This window comes from Homarus americanus, unplaced genomic scaffold (genome assembly GCF_018991925.1).
Source record: "Homarus americanus isolate GMGI-L3 unplaced genomic scaffold, GMGI_Hamer_2.0 scaffold60615, whole genome shotgun sequence".
Classification (NCBI taxonomy): Eukaryota; Metazoa; Arthropoda; class Malacostraca; order Decapoda; family Nephropidae; genus Homarus; species Homarus americanus.
Genome location: NW_024740045.1, coordinates 897,919 through 920,980, shown reverse-complemented (window position 1 = coordinate 920,980; position 23,062 = coordinate 897,919). Strand labels below are relative to the sequence as shown.

At 39.9% G+C, this 23,062-nt stretch overlaps 1 protein-coding gene across 1 annotated transcript in view; it reads left to right on the top strand.

The window, feature by feature from the left end:
* LOC121875058 (zwei Ig domain protein zig-8-like) overlaps window positions 1-23,062 on the top strand; it is a 96,394-nt gene that overhangs the window by 5,794 nt on the left and 67,538 nt on the right. Inside the window, exons 2-3 of the mRNA XM_042379406.1 lie at window positions 9,658-9,745; window positions 10,878-10,979. Of these exons, the coding sequence (XP_042235340.1) occupies window positions 9,658-9,745; window positions 10,878-10,979 (190 nt within the window). The remainder of the gene's footprint in view (window positions 1-9,657; window positions 9,746-10,877; window positions 10,980-23,062) is intronic.

The following is a 23,062-nucleotide window of genomic DNA, read 5'->3' as shown; positions in this document are numbered from 1 at the left end:
CACCAGTAACACCACCAGCAACACCACCACTAACACCACCACTAACACCACCATTAACACCACCACCAACACCACCACTAACACCATCAACACCACCACCAACACCACCAGCAACACCACACCACCAACACCACCACTAACACCACCACTCACCACCACCAGTAACAACTCAACCACCAACACCACCACCAACACCACCATCAACACCACCATTAACACCACCACTAACACCATAACACCACCATCAACAGCAACCACACTAACATCACCAGTAACACCACCACCAACACCACCACCAACACCACCACTAACACCACCATCAACACCACCACTAACACCATCAGCAACACCACCACTAACACCACCAGCAACACCACCACCAACACCACCACTAACACCACCATTAACACCACCACTAACACCACCATTAACACCACCATCAACACCACCAGTAACACCACCACCAACACCCACCACTAACACCACCATCAACACCAACACCATCACCACCATCAACACCACCACTAACACAACCACTGAACACCACCATCAACACCACCACTAACACCACCAGTAACACCACACTAACACCACCACTAACACCACTATCAACACCAACACCATCACCATCAACACCACCACTAACACCACCACTAACACCACCATCAACACCAACACCATCACCACCATCAACACCACCACTAACAACCACCACCACCTCAACACACCACCACCACCAACACCACCACCACCAACACCACCACTAACACCAACACCATCACCACCATCAACACCACCACTAACACCACCACTAACACCACCATCAACACCACCATCAACACCACCACTAACACCACCACGAACACCCACCATCAACACCACCACTAACACCACCACTAACACCACTACCACTAACACCACCATCAACACCACCATCAACACCACCACCACCACTAACACCACCACTAACACCACTACCACTAACACCACCATCAACACCACCATCAACACCACCACGAACACCACCATCAACACCACCATCAACACCAACACCACATCAACACCAACAACACTAATACTTATTTCTACCTCCTTTGTTCGTATCCTCTTCCCTCTTTATCGTCTTGTTCCTTGTCTTTCTCTCTTGTCCGTATCTTCTTCTATTCTTTCACTTACTCTTCATTATTGTCTGTGTGTTTCTCGTTTTATCTGGGAGACATTTGGTTAATTTATGATACCTGAATTGGCAATTGTTTTGAAGTATAATAATGTATCTCTCTCTCCCTGTCTCTCTCTTCTCTCCCTGTCTCATTTTTCTCTCACTGTCTCTCTCTCCTTTCTCTCCGTCTTTATCTTCCTTCCCTGTCTCTCCCTCTCTAGCTCTCTATTTCTCCCTACTCGCTGTCTATCTCTTCTCTCCTTGCCTTCTTCCTCCTTCTCCCTTTCTCCCTCTTATTTCTCTCTTCTCTCCCTCTTCTCTCCCTGTCCCCTATCTTCTCTCCCTGTCTACCCAGCTCCCACACCGTTTGTGATCTTAACAATGGTAGTCTCCAGGAACTCAAAGCCCCTCCCCCTCCCCCCTCATCCCTCTGGTACTCCACACCATTACACTGACCCGTTGACACCGACTGTTGACATTGTGAACACTGATTGTGGGCAACTGACTGTGTGTGTGTGTGTGTACGGACTGTGGACAACTGACTGTGGACACAAACTTTTGGTATTAACCGGAGGAAGTATTTTTTTTAAAGTAATTGTAGATGGCGGCTGTAAATAATGACTTTAGCTCTTAAGACTAAAATTAATGAAAACAAAAAAAACCTTCCCATAGTTTTTATAGATATTAATTAGTAAAAAATCATGCCCCAATTTTTTTTAGATATTTATTCGACACATAATATCCTGTATAAAGATAACCATATTAGTAATACATGTAAATAACCTGAATACATAATTAATACAGGCCTAAAACCTAGATTAAAGTACTAATATTATAATCCTGCCACTGAAGGATTAACTCTAACGTACACACTTTGTACTTCCCCTTTCCACACCTCTCTCTCCCTCTCACCCTCCCTCACGCTCCCTCTCACCCTCCCTCTCTCTCCCTCTCACCCTCCCTCTCTCTCACCTACTTATTAATTTACTTAGAATCTGATAACGAGGTTGTTGTTGTTGTTCTGACGAGTCATTAAACCACTCAAGTGTAACCAAATTGAGTGCGAGTCCAACTACACACTTGAGAGTCCTACCCCTCGAGTCTCTTGTTACTTTGTGTTCAGTTCAGTATGTAGTGTTGGTTCTACTGCCAGGTTTATTAATGTCTTTGTTGTTGGCTTTGTTGTTGTCTTTGTTGTTGGCTTTTTGTTTGCATTTCAGTGTTTATGTAAAAGAGAATTTTTTTGTATTTTTAGATTTTTAGAGAAGTTTTGTTGTCAGTATAATTTCGACGATTCTTGAGTACAAAGACGACCAGAAAACAAGCCAGGTTAAATTAATATCATCAGTGTATATGTACGAACAAGACACTGAATAGCCTGGAAGAAAAAGTCAGTCTAAGAATAACTCTAAAAATAATATCTATATTGTACTTCCAAAAGAATATCTAACTTAACCTTAATGTTTTCAAGAATTATATTAGGAAAAAATTAGTGAAAATGATGTATAATTTTATTTAGTTATGTTAATTTTGAGACATCCTGGAATATTGCCACAGTAAGAGACTCTAAAGTGATTAATATACCGAGGGTTAACTCTGATTAGCTCTAAACCAGAAAAGAAAAGCGGAACTTATAATATATGCAGTCATCTAGATCTGAGGGACCTTCCGTACTTAGTCCTTAGTTAATGTAATATAAATCATCTTTTCATTAATGACAATATCGCCTGGAGCAGTTAGAAGTCAGGCACTGGGTATTGACAGAGATTAAAGAAGCAAAAGAAGAGCTTAGAGTTATATCCAATAACCAATTCAAGGGATGAGAGATTTACCTCGACTGTTTACAATGGTTAACCCCTCGTGGCACGGCGTCCCCTCTGAGCTGAATTAAATCGACTGAGAGTTAGCGAAATAAAATACACAAAATAACGTCCCAGTAGTGAAGGGGTATAGTGGCGATAGTCTACAATAACAGAGAGTTTCTGCTTTGTTACCCTGAATAGTGGATTTAGCGGTTAAGGGATTAGCTTTAGTGCGATCTGTGGGTAGAACATCACACAAGTTTAGTGCACTCAAGACGTAAAGTGTCCCTGAATGTCCCCTAACATCATCTACCTCACCTGCTAGATATTTGACTTATTTAGTTAACCTGGAAGAGATACTTAGCTGTTTATTGACTGATGAAATACTTAGGCAAGAAAATCACAGTGAAGACTCTATTTAACGGACTATATGAAGAGTATAATCCGCTATATCGAGGGTCCATTTGGTGAAAAACTTCCACCTTACAAACTATATAGAGATAGAAGTCCTTTATATCGAGGACTTATTATAAGTGAAACCCTCCATCTAACGGATTATATAAAGAGACAAATCCGTTATATGGAGGTTTTACAGTAATTCACATACCTTTGAAACTCTTGTTATCAAAATTAAATTACCTCCTATATTTTTCATTTAATTTACGCTCTATATACGAAATTTTATAAATGGATCAGGCATTAAATCGACGCTTGAATGTGGAAGGCGGTGAGGCATGGGAAGAGGTGTTGTTCAAGACCCTGGCTGCAGACACAAGGCCGAGATGCGATTTTCTGGGTCGTAGGCAGTCGGGGCTTAGGACGCTCGAGCCGTGACTCAGATCAGGTTGTAGAGAGATGGCGGTAGTACGGTGAATGCGATGAGTCACAAGGCAGAAGGATAGTATACATTACATTACATTACATTACACACAAACACACATAAACATACGTACATATACTCATCAGAGGTAACACGAAACCATAATGATAATAATTATATCTCATGATAGCGTAATGTGCTGCCTCCACTCATAATAACCATTAATTAACTTCCCGCGGAGGAAACTTTAATTAATTTTCAACCGTTTAGCAGTTTGTAAAAAAAAAGTACTTAATTTTTTTTTTATTATGAACAGCAAGATGTTACGGTAATTTGGTGGTGTTCTTGTAAATTTTAATTAGGAAGTTATATTTATGCCAAGTAAATATATATATATATTTTTTTTTTTAATTTTCGTGTTTTTATATTATTTTTATTTTATTTTATAGTTATTTTAGGTATTTAATTTGGAAGTGTTGTGTAAGGAAATATATTATATTTAGAGAGAGAGAGGGAGAAAGAGAGAGACAGAGAGATAGAGAGAGACAGAAAGACAGAGAGAAAGATAGAGACAGAAAGAAAGAAAAACAAAAATTACCTCCACTATGAAACATTTTAGCCCTTATGATAGTCGTCAGTTTATGGGCCACAAAACATATAAAAAAAGTCACACAATTTCAACTTGACATTAATCCCGGGTGACCAAATCATTTACAATATTATAATTATATGACGACGAGGGGCAAAAAAATATAATATATAAAAAATGTAGAGCCTTTAATTTGTAAAGCTGCTGGAGGCGGCTAAGGTCGGGGCATCCACGCGCTAAATGAATTATGTAGAGTTCCCAGAAGACTTCCCCATTATAGGTACGTTCACCATCGTATTATGTCCGGCCTTGATGGATGGTGAGGGTCTGATGGTGATATATGTATGTGTGAGGCGAAATGATGGTGAATGGTGATGTTATAGTGGTGATGGGTTGTGGTATAGTGGTGATGGATGATTGTAGAGTTGTGTTGGATGGTGACGGTACAGTGATGATGGATGGTGACTGTACAAATGTTCCTGGTTAGGTTAGGTTAGGTTAGGTTAGGTTAGATTATGGTAGGTTAGGGTAGGTTAGGTTAGGTTAGGTTAGGTTAGGTTAGGTTAGGTTAGGTTAGAGTACTAGTCCAAAGTTGAAATGCCAGTAAGTTTTTTTTCCTGTCCATATGCTGTTTTTCCTATTTCCAAAAACAAACTAACAAGAAAGAAAGAAAGAAAGAAAGAAAGAAAGAAAGAAAGAAAGAAAGAAAGAAAGAAAGAAATCCTCTCTAAATGATATACAGTGATAATAAGAGATAACATCAATAGGTTAGCAGTGAAAAGTGTCCCAAATATGTCTCATCCACAATGACGGTGAGGCTAGACTATGGCTGACTGTGACACTGCAACACTATATGAGTCTGTAAACTTTATCTAAAATATTGAGTGTTCGTGAAAATTAAGTTTGTCTGCAAATACAGAGTAGCAGTTTATCAATATTGTTAAGGGAATACCTGTAAAATTGGATCTGTACAGGTAAAGGGACACTGAAATATATTTTTGTGATGATCAATAGATAACATTAAATATATTGATTAAATAATTATTATGAAAGACAGTAAATTTAAGATTGTAGCCTGACAGCAATTCTTTTGACATATAAAAGTTCTCAAAGCTCACATAGTAAATTGTTCAAGTTCAGCAACTCTCATATAATCAATGGAGGTAGATATGTGGTCTTGAGAAGGTCAGTCAAGATTGAGACCAAGTAAATATTGAGAGATGAGAGAACTTGATGTTTATCGGGAGACTAGCTATTAGGGCAAAACTTATTGAGGAAGAAATTAATATATGTTATCTGATATGTTATGCAGTGATAAACCCTACAGCCATATGTAATGAATATATTTTAACACTTAATACAGGAAATTATACATACCTGACAACAGAAATTGACTAAGCTTATTTTCACGAAATTCAATAGCTGTCAAATGGCATAGTTAATAACAAAGTGACTAATTTAGTATCGTTATGTAGCCCATCCTCTGACCCGAACAACCTTACACCCTAACACATCATTTTAGTATTTACATCCACTAACCTACAGGCAACTAAGTCCAATGGCACCTATATCATCTGTTCACCTATTCCAGTACATTATCAATTATACATGGGCACTATACAACAGTTATAATCGATCACGCAGCTAAAAATATCCAACACTAGTGCAGGGAAAGGGACCCACATTCTCGGAATAAAAACATTGGCTATTATATTGCGTCGAGTCCTCATGGGTGGGAGGGTCGCTTACACTCCAACACCATGTATACAAATGTCAGTCTCCATACAGCTAGCTACCTTTACTAAGAATGCACAAACACGTTATAAATTTTGACAAAACTCGCTACACAACACATACACACGTACACACACACACACACACACACACACACACACACACACACACTTGCACACACACACGCACACGCACACACACGCACAAACACACACGCACTTTACATATGTTCTCTAGGCTCACAAATTCATTCATATATATTATACAGGTACAAGAAGTCGCAGGTAAGCCATAAAAAAGAGAAAGTGTCAAGTTAATGAACAGACAGAAAGACAGACAGACAGACAGAGACCACATAATCCGTTCTTAGCAGCCAATTATTTCTGTCATCTGTCTTATCTGTCTTTCCGCTCACCTTTATAATTCTGTCATCACCTGTATTTTTTTCCCATTTTTTGTCACCTTTGATAATTCCTCCTATAACGAGCGTCTACCTGGCTTACCTGTACTAATGAGGGTAATCCTTCCTCCCTTCTCTTATCTGTCAACTTCACACCACAACAACAGACTTTCATCTCTATAAACTACAACTGTTGATTCCTTCTCGATAGCAACATGATCACAACGCGTCCTTCTCTGTCTTAACTATCATGACCTTGATAAGATATCCATAAGAAAATGCATCATTATCGTCTACAGTCTCTAATATAGTCTCCCCTAACCTAACCTAACCTGACCTAACCTGACCTAACCTGGATCAATGTAGAGTTGGGGGTTCTGTACATTACTCGTGTGATCATTTGCCCCCGAAACAAAACTGCAGCAAATTGTTACCTTGTGCGGACTTTCTATTCGCCCAGGACAAATTATAGGACGAATGTAACGAAGGTCATAGAATGTTTCACAATGGTTGAGATTCGTCAGAGCTAAACTACGTCTAATGATCGTAGGAAAAGCTAAACGGTGTGTGGTTATGTGTTGTTGGAAGGTGTTCTTGTCAATAGCTGCAGGGGAGGCGCATCGATCACAGGGGAATAAAAATATATTATGAGTTAAAGTTAAAAAAATAAAAAAATTCTCAGGTTTTAAAGGATGTTATTTAATGCCCTTTAGCTCCCTCCCTCTCTTGTCTTCCTCCTCCTTCTTCTCCTCCATCACCAACACAACTTCGTCCTCCACCAATAAGCACCCACCACAACCGCCTTCTCCACCAATAAACACCCACCACAACCTCCTTCTCCACCAATAAACACCCACTACAACCTCCTTCTCCACCAATAAACACCCACTACAACCTCCTTCTCCACCAATAAACACCCACCACAACCTCCTTCTCCACCAATAAACGCCCACCACAACCTCGAACTTACCAAAGTGCAGATGCTCCACAAATCCTACCTCGTACCCGGTCGCGAATTTTACGGTGACTCTTCGTGGTGTTGTGTCCCACCACATTTCCATCCTAACCCCAGATTTCTTCCTCGTCGATGGTGAGTACGTCTGATGGGCGCCACCACTTTCACATTTCATCTTTTTAGTTGCTTTCCCGTTGCTGCTTCCACTATCATCCTTACTAACACATTTTTATTTTATTCGTATTTCCTTCTTTTTTTTGCGATATTTTCTTCATGCAATAATCGTTATATGTTATTTGCTTAAAGCTTTCATTAAATTTCCTGATGAATATAAACCATACGAGTATTTTTCGAGTATCATTCAAGACACTGTAGAACAGAGCATAATGGGCGTCTTTACACATGATCACAGTAGCTTAGAACAACACACTGTGAATCTCCACATTACTTTAGAATTTGGGAAATGTATTCTCGAGATGTCTGACAAAAGCCAAGAGTTCCCTTTCATGTCTAGAGCCTTGTCAACCAATTTAATACGATGCGAAAATATTACTCGCACTTCTATCGATGCGGTGAGGTAATGCAGCTTCGAAGGTGTTTTCTCTCCAATGGCCGCCTCGTTAACGCAAGAGATTCTGGTAATAGCTTCACCGATGGTATCATTTGGGAGATTTAATTCACCAGTGTTAGAAATTACTGGAGTTTTCTGAACTAAAACCCACAATGAGAGTCTTTTGGTTTGTGAGTTCTTTAATGGGTGACTGATTGTTGCTGCCAGATATATACTCGTACAGTAAATTGAATGAGCTTTCCTTCTGACACAGGGATGTGGCTGTTGGTGTATGGAAACATTAAACAAGCGTCATCAGTCAGGATGGTTGGGATGAATAGTCCTCCACTCAGGGCGCCTCAGAGCTTCCCCGTAAAAAATACCAACATTAATATTTGTATAGATTATACTCGGTTCTTTTGCCTCGCTATACTTCACTTCTGTTCGTTCTATATTCCGTCATTTTCATCAACATGTTGTCACTTATGATGTAGAGTGTACTGTAGTATATGTAATCTGTATAATATACTTTTTTCTACGTTTATATTTAAGTACGGTCGAAAGTGTCTCAGTTCAGATATGCTAAATAAGAGTCACGGATTTCGATCGCCTTCTTTAGCTCGGGCCAAAGTTAGCTCAAACGGATAAAAATGATGAATTTGATTTGTACTTTATACTCCAACAGACGCTTCAAGAAAGGTATTGTACTCATAGTGTATGTTATTAATAATATAATGATGTGGAAGTAATGTGAAAAATTGAGAGGTGATTAACACAAATGGGAAACATACATTTTTAACTCCACACCCTGTACCCAGCAGACATTGGATTCCTCTGATCATTTGCCATTTTTTGTGTTATTAATTTACCGTCTGGTTCCTTAATACAATACATTATTATTTACTGGCCAAGGCTGACATATTGCTCCCTTAAGCCTCTCATCCTAAAAATCGAACGTGGGAACTTGCTATTATGTTATAGAAAATATTAATAAGAAATATTCCTAAAACACTACTCTCTTATACAGCCTCAGCCTACAGCTCGACAGGTACACAACGCAAATGATGGCAGGTGAAGAAAATCTCATAAAGACGCGGGTGTTGCTTTCAAAAGATTGCATAAAAGAGGCAAAAATTTCTTCAATTCTTTCTTTCAGAGTTTTGTCTTTCAATCATCGCTCAATGCACACTTTTAGGAACTTGGTAATTGGGTTGGTTCAGAGTTTATAACTTTGAGAAAAACTTTGTATTTGTTACCTCCTATCTGTGATTGATTCTATCCCTGGTCCAATATTGACCCAACTCTTAAGAAGAAAAATATTAAACGGAAACTTAAGATTTTCGTCTGCTAACTCCCGTTGCTGATTTGCTTCGTGAGGCTTTATAAAATGGCCACAAGTACCTCTCTTATGAATGGATCAGTGCAGGTGAATGCTATGTTGAAATATAAAACATCTGATCAAACGCTTGCATGTATACGCTTGATGAGAGAGAACTTCAGGTACATACGTGTAAAAATTACCAGTTTCTCCTTCAGTATCTCACAACAGTACTGCCATCTCCAGGGATAAAAATGGTATGTAAGAAAAAGATAAAAACACGTTGTCTTCTGTAAACTAACTAACATGATATTTTGTGTTTATCCACAGAGGTGTGAACGGTAGCGTGGTGGGCGCACAGGCTGGTACAACAGCCAACCTCCCCTGCGTTATCTACAACAGAGCGGACCACGAGACTGTGAGTATATTACACACACACACACACACACACACACACACACACACACACACACACACACACACACACACACACACACACACACACACACACACACACACACACACACGAGAGATAAAGAGAATTTTAGATACCAGAGAGAGAGAGAGAGAGAGAGAGAGAGAGAGAGAGAGAGAGAGAGAGAGAGTTCATCAACTAGACAACATCACAACCAACTTTGCCTGCCCTGACAGCAACCAGATGCTGTCATGGACCAGCCACTTTGATTATGCACAGCGCAAGACACCAGACGCGGAGAATATGTAGTTGGTTGTTGAGTTTGACCTCTGAGTGGTGCCCAGGCGAGGTAACAGCGACGACAGACATAATTTATTATATTACCTACAGATTATGTCGTTGATATCAGTGGATTCATATTAGCATCAATGAAAACAGAGGTCAATTCCGACACCTTTTGCGAACCCGAGATTCCTATTTTTCCTTTAATTTTCCTATCATGGTATCATGGTAAAAAGCTCTGTCAGTCTTTCATCCCATTCATGAACCCTAAGTCTCATGAACCAGTGAATCCGAGACATCACACATTGTTGGGTTCATAGATGGTGTACTGTATCATATCTCGGATTCATAGGTTCATAAATCTCAGGGGGTTCATAGACGAGATGAAAGACTGACAGTATTTTTTTTTCCATGACTTTACCATATACCATGTTTCTCTATAACTAATATACACTTGCAATTCTTGTGTATTCATTGATCAGAGAAGACTATTATACTAACAGAGTCTTATTATACCTCTGAATGCTGTGAATCTTATGTACCTCCAGTAAACATAATTTCACATTTCAGAGTAACTTATATCTTTGTAAATAATTTCAATTTATGAGGGCGTAATAATTTCATGGTTCACAATTCTTAAAGTTTAAATGGCGTTTTGGGTCATGAATATATTTTCTCCTCTTAAAATATCCTCAAATATATCTCTGGCTGAATTGCTTTCGTATTTATATGGTCTAACTACGAGATACAAATTATTCATATAAAACTTACATTTATTTCTCATTTATACAGGTGTTAGTAGAGTCTTATCACCTGTACTCAGTGGCGGTGTACTCATGTATATCCCCTACAGGTGTCGTGGATCAGACTTCGTGATCATCACATCATTACTGTCGGCCGCCAGACGTACAGCAATGACGATCGCTTCTCAGTCACCTACAACCGACACCTCAACGTAAGTACCACCATCACTACCACTACCACCATCACTACCACTACCACCATCACTACCACTACCACCACCATCACCACCACTACCATCAACATTTTACATTCTACCTGTAGTATATATATCTGAGTCTTGAATCCAGGAAATACCATTAACATACAAGTTGACATCGAATCTCTTTGTACCTTCATAATAATTTCACGTTTCCAGCATGTTAACATTACACACAGCTCTTGCCTGTTGACTACCTGAATCGTATATTATCATCCAGCTTAAAATTCCTCGAGTGAAGTGATGTGTTGCCTCAGTAAAATATCATACTTCAAGAATTCAGAATTACAATTAAACCTCTGGAATTTTTATGAAGCGGAAATAATAATGTATCATATGCTAAATGTTATTCAGGGAGCATAATGTGTTGACAGGTAAAGTAAGTGTGTTATTAGTTTAGGTTATAATGCTTCTAGGTCTGTTTTCACCTATTAAATTATGATATATTATGAGGTTTTCGTGCTTTATAAGTTTATGATACAGTAAACATAGATTGTGTATTTTCCTTCGATATTCAGTCGTATTTTCCACCCCAATAAACTCACAGTACAATAACCAGACGGTAAATTATGAGGCCTTATGCAGTTATCAGCCAACTATTGTTCTCTCAGAGTTGTATTAAAAGCTTATGATAAAAATAGTGTTATAAGCTTAGATTTTTCACATAGTTTTGAGAGCCAAGTTAGGTTAGGTTAGGTTAGGTAAGATTTTTTTTATCCTTGAAGAGAGTAAAATATCTGAGTCTTTATCTACACCTAAACAGCTGAGATTTATTCCTCCTTTTCCAACATTTCCTCATCTTACAAAATATTCTAATTAATTTTACTCTTTACATCAGTTACAACTCTAAACAAAACTCTAATACGATTTACTCTCACCACATCCAGAGTAGAGCATTACGTTGTGTCTTCTCCTCTGCTTCCTTAATTAGTGAGAATAAATCGAGGAAAAACAAAACGATTCAGACGCCAGACTTAACATACGTTACCTGTGTTATATGTATGAATCAAAGGTCTAAGGTCAAAGGTCAAAGGTCAAAAGTCAAAGAGCAATGGCCAAAAGTCAAAGGTCAAAGGTCATAGGTCAATAATAGAATGGTAGAGGGCAGGTAATTTTCTTTCGGGACGTCAAACTGATTTGTATGTGTCCCAGATGTTGCAAATAATTAAGTAGTTTGTGTCTGTTTCCTCATTCTGTGGCTTTCTGTCGGGACAGTGAAGTGTGTGATGCCGTAGGGAGGATTTGTCAGGTGGGTAGGTAGGTAGGTAGGTAGGTAGGTAGGTAGGTAGGTAGGTAGGAAGGTAGGTAGGTAGGTTGGTAGGTAGGTAGGTAGGTAGGTGGGTGGGTGGGTGGGTGGGTGGGTGGGTGGGTGGGTGGGTGGTGGGTGGGTGGGTGGGTGGGTGGGTGGGTGGGTGGGTGGGTGGTGGGTGGGTGGGGGTGGGTGGGTGGTTGGGTGGGTGGGTGGGTGGGTGGGTTTGGGTTGGGTGGGTGGGTGGGTTGGGTTGGTGGGTGGATGGTGGGGGTGGGTGGGTGGGTTGGTTGGGTGGGGGTTGGTTGGGGTGTTGGTGGGTGGGTGGGTGGGTGGGTGGTGGGTGGGTGGGTGGGTGGGTGGGTGGGTTGGTGGGTTGGGAGGTAGGGTGGGTGGGTGGGTGGGTGGGTGGGTGGGTATGGGTGGGTTGGATGGGTTAGTGGGTAATGGATTTATCGTCCTGCAGCCCAGTGTGTATGTGTGTGTGTGTGTGTATGTGTGTGTGTGTGTGTGTGTGTGTGTGTGTGTGCAAGAGAGAGAGAGAGAGAGAGAGAGACAGACAAACCGACAGAGAGGTAAGACAGGTGTTGTGAAGGTATGACAGACCTCTTACACCTGTTCGTCAGCCCACCTACACCTGCCCGTCATACCCTCCTACACCTACCCCAGCATGAGTCACTTGCCGTTGTCTCCCAGTATAAAACTTATTAGGACAAAACTGCGGCTTAAGTCCCTCCTCGTTCCTACTTTACCAAATGCCATCAAAGGTTCTCCGTCTTATTAACTCCTTATTTTCAGTCTGTCATATTTCTTGAATGTTTATGATCCTCTCTGTCTGTGTGTTTGTGTCTGTCTCTCCGTCTCTGTCTGTCTCTGTCTGTTTCTGTCTGTCTCTCTCTCATCCCATCTTCTTTATACTACCTCCATTACGACGTTTCTTTTAAATTTCTTTCTCCTCACATTTACCTCAGCACCACACCTCATACTGCCAACTGTCCCATTGTCTGCCACAGAACCACTTGTCAGGTCCCTCTCCTCCCTCTCCTCCCCCTCTTGTCCTCACCTAATCCTCGTAATCTGCATCCCTCTCTCCCTCTCTCTCCCTCTCTCTCTACCTCTCCAAGTGTTTTTTTTCTTTTATAAAGGGAGAAAGTGATGACTAACACCATTCACTTCACGATCCAGTTACAGTAAAAGTGAAAAGACAAGAGATACGATTGATAAAAGGGGAAGAGATGTAAGTAAAGGCAAAGAACAAGATGGTGGATGTGAGATCTGAATGAATGAGAGGTTTGTGTGTGGGAGGAAGAGCAGTTGGAGGAGCAGGGTCGTTGGCGAGTGTTTATTGCGTCGTCGAGCAGACTGGATAGGTGTATAGGTTGGTTCCATTTGGGGTAAGATTAACACAGTAGAGTTTATTGAGGTATGAGTGATGATAATAAACAATACCAACAAAAATAATAATAATAATAATAACAATAACAACAATAGCATCATTTCTGTGTCAGTTCCACGTAAACAAACAAAGGTAACAGGAAAGCTACACACACACACACACACACACACACACACACACACACACACACACACACACACATTGAAAAATATACTTTCACGGGTAATACTTGAGACGCCAAGGAAACAAATTGTGTTTCTATCTGTCACAAACACTTCACTCGAGTTCATCCTTGGTATTGTACTGAGCCAATCTCTTCTGTTTACCGTACACAGTATAGCTAGATGACATTACGAAAGCTTCTGATAAGCTATTCAACTTTCCTCTCCTCTTGCGATGATAAAAATTAAAGAATAGAAGAAGAAGAATTTTGAAGAAAATAAAACAGATTTAAACAAGAAAATGAAAGAAATGTTATTGAAGTAATGTTAGAGAAATATATGACTGAAATAATATAAAAAAGAAAGACTAGTGTTTGATCAGGTGAGAGAGAGTAGGAAGATGGTAATGGCATGAGTGAGTGAGTGAGTGAGTGAGTGAGTATGAAATAGATAAATAAGAAAATAAATAAAGAAATAGTTATTGATGAAGATTACATAGAATACTTTAGGATAATAGAAGTAATATATGATCAATTTATAACAAAAAGCAAAGTATATTTATTACCCCCCTCCCCAGTAGAAGTATCCAGCAGGCGACAATAATAGATTGTTATATAATAATCAACACCGAGCGTTCATAATTTATCTTAGGAACATCGATAATTTTAACGATATGTGTCCGTCTCTTGTATACTGATCTCTACATGAGTTATCGTAGTAAAGTGGTTGATTATAGTTAGGAACAACACAGACACAGAGATACACAGACTTAAGATACACACACACACATACCTCCACACACTCCTCACACACACATATATACCCACACACACACACACACTCCCCCCCCCCATACACACATACCCCACACACACACACTCGTCCCCCACACACTCACCACCTCTCACACATACATATATCCACACACACACTCACCACCTACACACACACATAGCCCCCCCCTCCCCCACCACCACACAGGGCATTAAAGTAGTCTCACAGCATCAAACAGGTACTTTTAATTCACACCTGAGCAGCTGGCATAAGACGTGGCCATAATCATAACACTAAAATGATCTTCCCTCATAACATCACCACGGCTCATAACACTCCTGCTTATAACTGGGTCACAGCAATACCATATCTCTGAGGTCATGAAAGAAGTTGGCACTGTGTTATAAACTTGTGAGTATGTCATAAAATAAGTGGTGTGTTGCAAGACTACTGCATAATGTCATATTGTGTGTTAAAAATAGTGTGTGTGTCGTGATATCGGTGTATCATAGCTAGTGTGGTATAAAGTTAGTGATTGTCATAAATTTAGTGTCATGAAACTAGTATGTGTCGCATAAAATGTGCCATGAAACAAGTGTCATAGCTAGTGTAGTATAAACTAATGGGTGTCATAAATCTAGTGTCATAAAACCAGTGTGTCATGACTAGTGTGTCATAAATCTAGTGTCATAAAACTAGTATGTGTCGCAAAAGACTAATGCTCTATGTGGCAAATAACGAGTCATAAATTTGTTAAAAAAATACTCGTAGGTTATCGAACTAGTTGTCATAATTAATCTACAATAAAACTAATCCGGGTTAAGCTCACAACACCTGCGTGACCTAATAACAGTATCAATCCCAGTCTGATAATAACACTAATTTTTCCTGGTGGCTTTACGAGTGTGTGATCAAACCAAACGAACTGTGCCTTAAGATTGACCCAGGAATCACAAAATCACTCTCCAATATCCCAAGTAGAGTTATAATCTGGGTATCAAGGTGTTATAACTTGAGATTCAGTATAATAGGTGTTTAGAGAGTAATTTTGCACCCTAGAATGACTTAGAGTTCGAAATATACCTAAAAATCTATAGATGATAGTGTTAGTTCTTGGTAGGCGGTCTCTCTCTCTCTCTTTCTCTCTCTCTCTCTCACTTAACCGGTATTGAATGGAGAACGAAAATTGTATCTCCTATTAACATCGTCGCCTTTTTTCCACTTGGCGTGAGGCTTCTGGGTGAACATTTTTGTATTACCACTAATTGAGAGAAGAATTTTGATTGGAAACTACATCGAATACACCAGAAATAGCCAGCGAAAACCTTAACACGTACATTTAGACAATATCAACGTATATGGAGATTCTTACGTATTAACAGCGATTCTTGTATTACGTTTCCCAGATAAAACTAATGTATTTATTAGAAGTATTAAAAGCTTAGTTTGTCATTGCGCCTCGATGCAAATGAGGTTACAAATTTGATAAATAAATCCAATGAGGATATAAATAAATAAGAACAACATTATTATAAAGAACTATTTTTGCTACAGATAATAACAGGAGGTAATGAAGCGATAGAAGAGTGAGTGAGTGAGTGAGTGAGTGAGTGAGTTAGTGAGTTAAAAAGTGACTGATAGTAAGCGAGTGAGTGACGGGGTATATGACTGACAGTGAGTGAGTGAGTGAGTAAAATGTTAGCAAATGTGTAGGTTCATGATGAGGCAACGATCATCATACATTTCCAACATCAGTGATAAAAGAACCAAAAAAACAAAACATTTGTATAAATTCCCCACCAAGCAGAGGGAGACACAGAGGCGTATGAGGCACAACACCGATGCCATTGACTATGCATGGTTAGAATATTTCATCAAGTTGGGTCCTGGAATGAGAAACTTAGGGAAATTATATTCACCAACTCGACACGACACGTTCAACAGCTCAACTTATGATACATTCAACAGCCCGACTTATGATACATTCACCAGCTCGATTTACGATACATTCACCAGCCCGACTTATGATACATTCAACAGCCCGACTTATGATACATTCACCAGCTCGATTTACGATACATTCACCAGCTCGACTTATGATACATTCAACAGCCCGACTTATGATACATTCAACAGCCCGACTTATGATACATTCAACAGCTCGACTTATGATACATTCAACAGCCCGATTTATGATACATTCACCAGCTCGACTTATGATACATTCAACAGCCCGACTTATGATACATTCACCAGCCCTATAATACATTCATCAGCTCGTTAAATCTTTGCCTATATATGTCCGAGTATCTACTGTACACTATATTTATGTATGTATGTATGTATGTATGTGTGTACATATGTCGGCATGTATCTGTGTATGCAAATGAAAGATTGAAAAGAATATGTTTGGCGATTCTGATCAAAGTTAGTGGAGTAATATATGAGGGTGGACAGAGAATTATTTCATTTTTGCAAACAATATATCACAGGTCATGCTCACAGGTCATGCTCACAGGTCATGCTCACAGGTCATGCTCACAGGTCATGCTCACAGGTCATGCTTACAGGTCATGCTCACAGGTCATGCTCACAGGTCATGCTCACAGGTCATGCTCACAGGTCATGCTCACAGGTCATGCTCTACAGGTCAGTGCTCACAGGTCATGCTCACAGGCTGCGCTCGCAGGTCATGCTCACAGGTCAAGTGTTCACAGGTCATGCTCGCAGGTCATGCTCATAAGGCCGCGCGCCTGCAGGTCATGCTCACAGGTCAGTGCTTGCGGTGCCGCGCCGGGGCAAGGTCATGCTCGCGCAGGTCATGCTCACAGGCCGGCGCTCACAGGTCATGCTCACAGGTCATGCCCAGGCTGCGCTCTGGGTAGGCCTGCGGCTTTGAGAGGCTCAGCGGCTTTGCAGGTCATGCTTACAGGTCATGCTCACAGGTCATGCTCACAGGTCATGCTCACAGGTCATGCTCACAGGTCATGCTCACAGGTCATGCTCACAGGTCATGCTCACAGGTCATGCTCACAGGTCATGCTCACAGGTCATGCTCACAGGTCATGCTTCACAGGTCATGCTCACAGGTCATGCTCACAGGTCATGCTCACAGGTCATGCTCACAGGTCATGCTTGCAGGTCATGCTTACAGGTCATGCTCACAGGTCACCAGGTCAAGGTCCCATTACCATATAGGATGAAGATAATCATTTTTTTGCATTTACAAATATGTCAAAGGTCAAGCTCAGCTGTAAGTGTTGTGTTGTGAGTGTAACATTAAGAAAAATTTGTTTGTGCAGGATTTCGTGACCTACTGTAGTGATTTAGGTTGTTGGGCACTACAGAAGTTAATGATGCTAAAAACTATCCAAAGTCAAGGTAAGGACTCAAGATAAAACTAACCTAGCCTAACCTAACCTCTGATAAAATTTCCCCCCGAAGAGGAGGTCATATTCTCAAGACTATTGACTATTGGTTGAGGAAACTAAAATTTGATTTCGTATAAATAAAGTCAGAGTGAAGTTCGGTATAGAAATCCACTCCTGACGAAGTTTTTACCCAGATGAGGAAGGTTTTAGTGAGTGTTATCGCAGCATCAACTATCAGTTCAGGTGTTGGTACCAGTCACGCCTGTTAGTGAGCATAAGTTTATCTTACGGTTCCCATAATATAATAGATCTTTATATACTGTGTGTGTGTGTGTGTGTGCGTATGTGTGTGTGTGTGTGCGTATGTGTGTGTGTGTGTGTGTGTGTGTGTGTGTGTGTGTGTGTGTGTTTTGTCTCTGTCTGTTTAATTACAAAATTCCAGATCCCATCAGCATGATAGTTTACAGAGAATATCGGTCGAGAAAATGTAATTTAGCAGGAAACAAATATTGTGGCATTTGTTGGGGAATTGTGTGAGGTGAGGAGAAGAGTCGGCTGTCAGGTTCAGGCAGTGTGAGGCAGCGGCAGCAGGGGAGGCAGACCAGAGAGTAAGGACGAGTAGGTACAAACAACTCCAGCTAATTGATGGCCTCAGCAGCCACATCAATGTTCATTCCTATAATCCCTCATTATACTGTTATAGATAAATAGAATTATAGATATAAATTCAATAAAATCGTCATACAAGTTCACAACGGCTCAATATACAACATAGTCAGACAAGCAATTGTCGACAAGAAATACCAAGAGAAAATAGTTCAAATCTTATATTAAGTTTCTTCAGTTTTGTAAGTAAAATCAACATAAACACAAATATCTACCCAATTCACTATCTATAACAATAAACATAACCTCTTCTGCTTTTTCTAATCTGTGTTTCTCAAGAGTTCCAGGCAGAGATTTGACAATTCAGCTAAACCAACTGAAATGGATTCCTTAGATTCTACTGATCAAAGCTCTTGAGTCTGCTGTCATGATAATCATTGTTCATTTTTCACTCACTCCTCACCGAAGATATTTCTATCCATCATGTTCAGCCAACCATCCCCAAGGCCACAGAACAAAGGCAAGACACAAACACCATAAACGACACCACAGCCACCATACCCACCAACCTTGTCTAGTCACAATCACATACAATCGAACGGACTTCCAGCCTTTGTTTCATCACATTGCCGTAACTTATTTTTGTTTTCTGGTCCAGCTTCACACCGAGGTAAACAGAGAACATTATTTCAGATATAAAACAAAATATGTTCCGTGCCTGATTGTGCTGTGACCCAGTGATATAAAAAAAATGGAAATATGCTACCAACATCCAACAACTTTGAACACAATAGATCGAGGATTTAGTGTTTTGGGGAATAATATCGAAACAAGTTCAGGGTTTTCCACCTTCACACGGAGAATCCTGGACCCATGTGGCTGGTCTCTTTAGCTCTGTCCTCATGAGGAAAATATCTGCTCCAGGTTAACTTCTAGGATTCGCATCATTCAACTGATTGATCGATGGCAATACAAAACAAGAAATCTACTCAGGACCATCGCGTGTTTTGACATACCAAGAGAATGATGTGAAAAATTTAGAAGTGGAATTCATCTATAAAGGTGACTGAGGCGAAGACCTTCAGTTTGATAGGGACCTTGAATGATGAATGATCAACACTGTACAATGTATCCAATATGTGTTCTTTAGAATAGTGTAATACAATTCATCTTCTACCTGTGGTTTTTTATTATATGTCACAGTTGAATTGACATGTGCAATTTGTAAGACATTTAAAAAACAAAAATCCAATTCAGTTATATGTTTTATGTATCACAGAACCTGGACAAACATCTGTGTCACCGGTGAACCACATTTGTACCATTTACAGTTGGATATCAAAAATAGAACGTGACACAAAGGCAGACCCAATACCTGGTAGTGCAACAATGCTAGTGCTCAAATCACTAATAAAATCAAATACCATCATGAGTAAGAACAACATCACTATAGAAACATAGGAGACAAGAGGTACACGATCAAGAGCCCAACCTGGTGTAAGAAGTTAGAGAGCCTCACGTCTAAGATGGTCAAGTTAGGTAGTAAAAACACCAGAAAAAAGTCCATAAATTATACATGAAAATAAAACCTCCAGAATTCTCGACCCAGGAGACGCCCGAGAACTAGTTGTGGTGATAAAACCTTGACGGTCATGTTCCGTCAGATATAAGAAACATGCGGGTGTTTGGCGAGGAGTTGGTGCAGGGCAGAGCTCCAGCGCCGGGTGAACGAACGAGTATGATAAGTACCGAACAGACATTTGTTCCACATAAAGTCTTTACGATTTTGTGTTAGATAAAATGACATAACGGACGAAGGATTTTGACAACTATAACGAAACAATAGTCGCAGTGTTCATTTAAAAATTCATATATACACACACAAGTAATACGCATGACCTAAATCTTTGTTGAAATTAATATGACAAAAATATTACACAGCACGAGTGTCGGAGATAGATATTGTGCAGCCGTAAAATACAATTCAAATTTGTTTTCCAAAGGTAATGTTATATTTCAGATACATGTGTCGTCCAGTTTTGACAATAAAAAAGACAAAGTTGTTTTATCTGATGTACAAAAGCCTCGGTTATAACGTGCTGTAGCAAAAACTTATATTCTAAAGGAAAATCACTAATAAAGAGGAAGAATCTTATGCTCTACCCATTGTCTCAACAAACTGTACAAACACAAAATTTCGTAATGGTAGTCAAATGGTTTCAGATATGAGGTGCTGACTAATCTAGAGGCGAAGATTAAAAAACAACAAAATAGATATATAGATTAAAGTGGAGATCAAACACTGCACAGACAGACAGACAGACAGACAGACAGACAGACTGATATACATTTGAACCAGGAGATGAAAGCAGGAGTGTTAGTTATCAATAAAAAATCAGCATTATGAAAGAGATCTGAGTATATGACCAAGATCCCTCGATATAACGGACTTTCATATCTACATTAGTCCGTAAAATAGAGGTTTCACTGTATTAAAGAGGTCATTTTACGGGTACAGAACCAGTATATATACATACAATACATATCCCCGACCCAATTAATTTTTCGTACCTAAAAAAACGCTTAATACAATGTCTATACACATTATTAACCACAAGTGACTTTTGGCTCCCAGAGACACATTAGTAACACCGCCTGTACACACACTATCGTGACTCCTTGAAACCTCTCATATGACTCCTATTAATTACATGTTATTTCTGGACCACCGGAGAGAGTAACCTAATTAAACACGCCAACACTTATCATCATAACAGCAAACAATAGTGAATATTCTTTGGTGAGTGACATTTAGCTGGGTCTGTTCCTTGGTGAGTGACATTTAGCTGGGTCTGTTCCTTGTTGAGTGACACTTAGCTGTGAACATTCCTTGGTGAGTAACCTAAGCAGTGAACAACCAGAAACGCGTCATAGTTCATTAATACATGATTGAACAACCACATGAACAGAGAATAATGCGGAGATACATGATAGTAATGAGCACAGGTGAACACAGGTAAACGCAGGTGAACAAATAATATAATATAGTGTCAATTATGTTGCTGAACGGTTTGTTTATGTGATTACCTGACACAAGTGTGGTAGTGTGAGGTACAAGTGTGGTAGTGTGAGGTACAAGTGTGGTAGTGTGAGGTACAAGTGTGGTAGTGTGGTGGTACAAGTGTGGTAGTGTGAGGTACAAGTGTGGTAGTGGACGGCTGGAAACATCGTCACCTGGATAACAAACAGGTTACCAGATGGCAGCTTGAGGCGCTATTAAGGAAACATAAAAAAAAGAACTGTCCAATCTATCCCTAACGAGGAGGCATTATAAGCCTCTCAGAATAATTAGACTCATTTTCCAAAGGACGAGTAATAATACGTGCGGTGTAATCACATTCATATAGATTCATAAGACTCATGTGATGCAATGTAGATGGATAATAAGGCTGGGTCGATGTGATGTGTGGTGTAAGTCATAATGTAAGGGTGATATAATGTGTATTAAACTCATTCATACAAATCACTAAACCTGTGACGATGTAGTTGATGCAATGTATATTAGAAGGTTTGTAAGTGAGTCAGTGAAGGTGTTCATGAGTATGGGAGGTTATTGTTTTTCTCACCTGTAATCAACAACTCACACCTGACGCCCACCTGGTCACTCCTCCTCCTACCTCACAAACTCTATGACAATAAATATCGTTTTGAATTTTTTTTTTCCCATCGGAGAATCATTACTAAGTCTGCTTGGTGTTTACACTCATTATAGGAGAGCCACGCAACACCCAAATGTAGTGGACGGTCTGCCGTACACCCGGGTATTAAAGCTGAGGTGTATCAACAGCTTCACACTGACCCTCTATGGTACAGGATACCCTCTGAGTCTTTTATGCTGCGATACCAACCACTGGATGTAAATAATCAACTTCAGGTACCAAGTTTAAGTAAATGTATTCTCAAAGATTCTACTTAATATCTTTTGTATAATGGTCTTTGAGTAGTGTAGGTTTACCGACACAATTTAATAGAGACATTTATTGCCGTAGTTTCAAGGGACGAAATTTAATAGTATGCTCTAATGGCGCAGTTCAAGTAACGTTGTTTTAATCACGAGGTATTAATGGCAGGGATTTAAACAATGTGGGTTTAATACTTAAGCTTAAAACGACGGATTTTTTTTTAAAGGTGGGGTGTTCAAACGTGGGAAGCTTGAGCTGGGAATTAAACGGTAAGGTATCCGTGGTTCAGGAGTTCAAACACCAGAGTAAATGTCGAAGCCGGAGTTTAAACGTGCCAGTGTCTCTTTATTGACGCCTGGACGTGACTGCTGGCCGCCGTCAACTGTGGTAGGGTCAGTAGGCCACACCCCCACTCTCCCGGGAGCTTATGTTTCACCCCCTAGTTGACTCTGAGGAGGGGAAGATCAGCTGCTGGTGTACTTAATACGTCTTGATAAAATTTATTGATTTACTTTATTT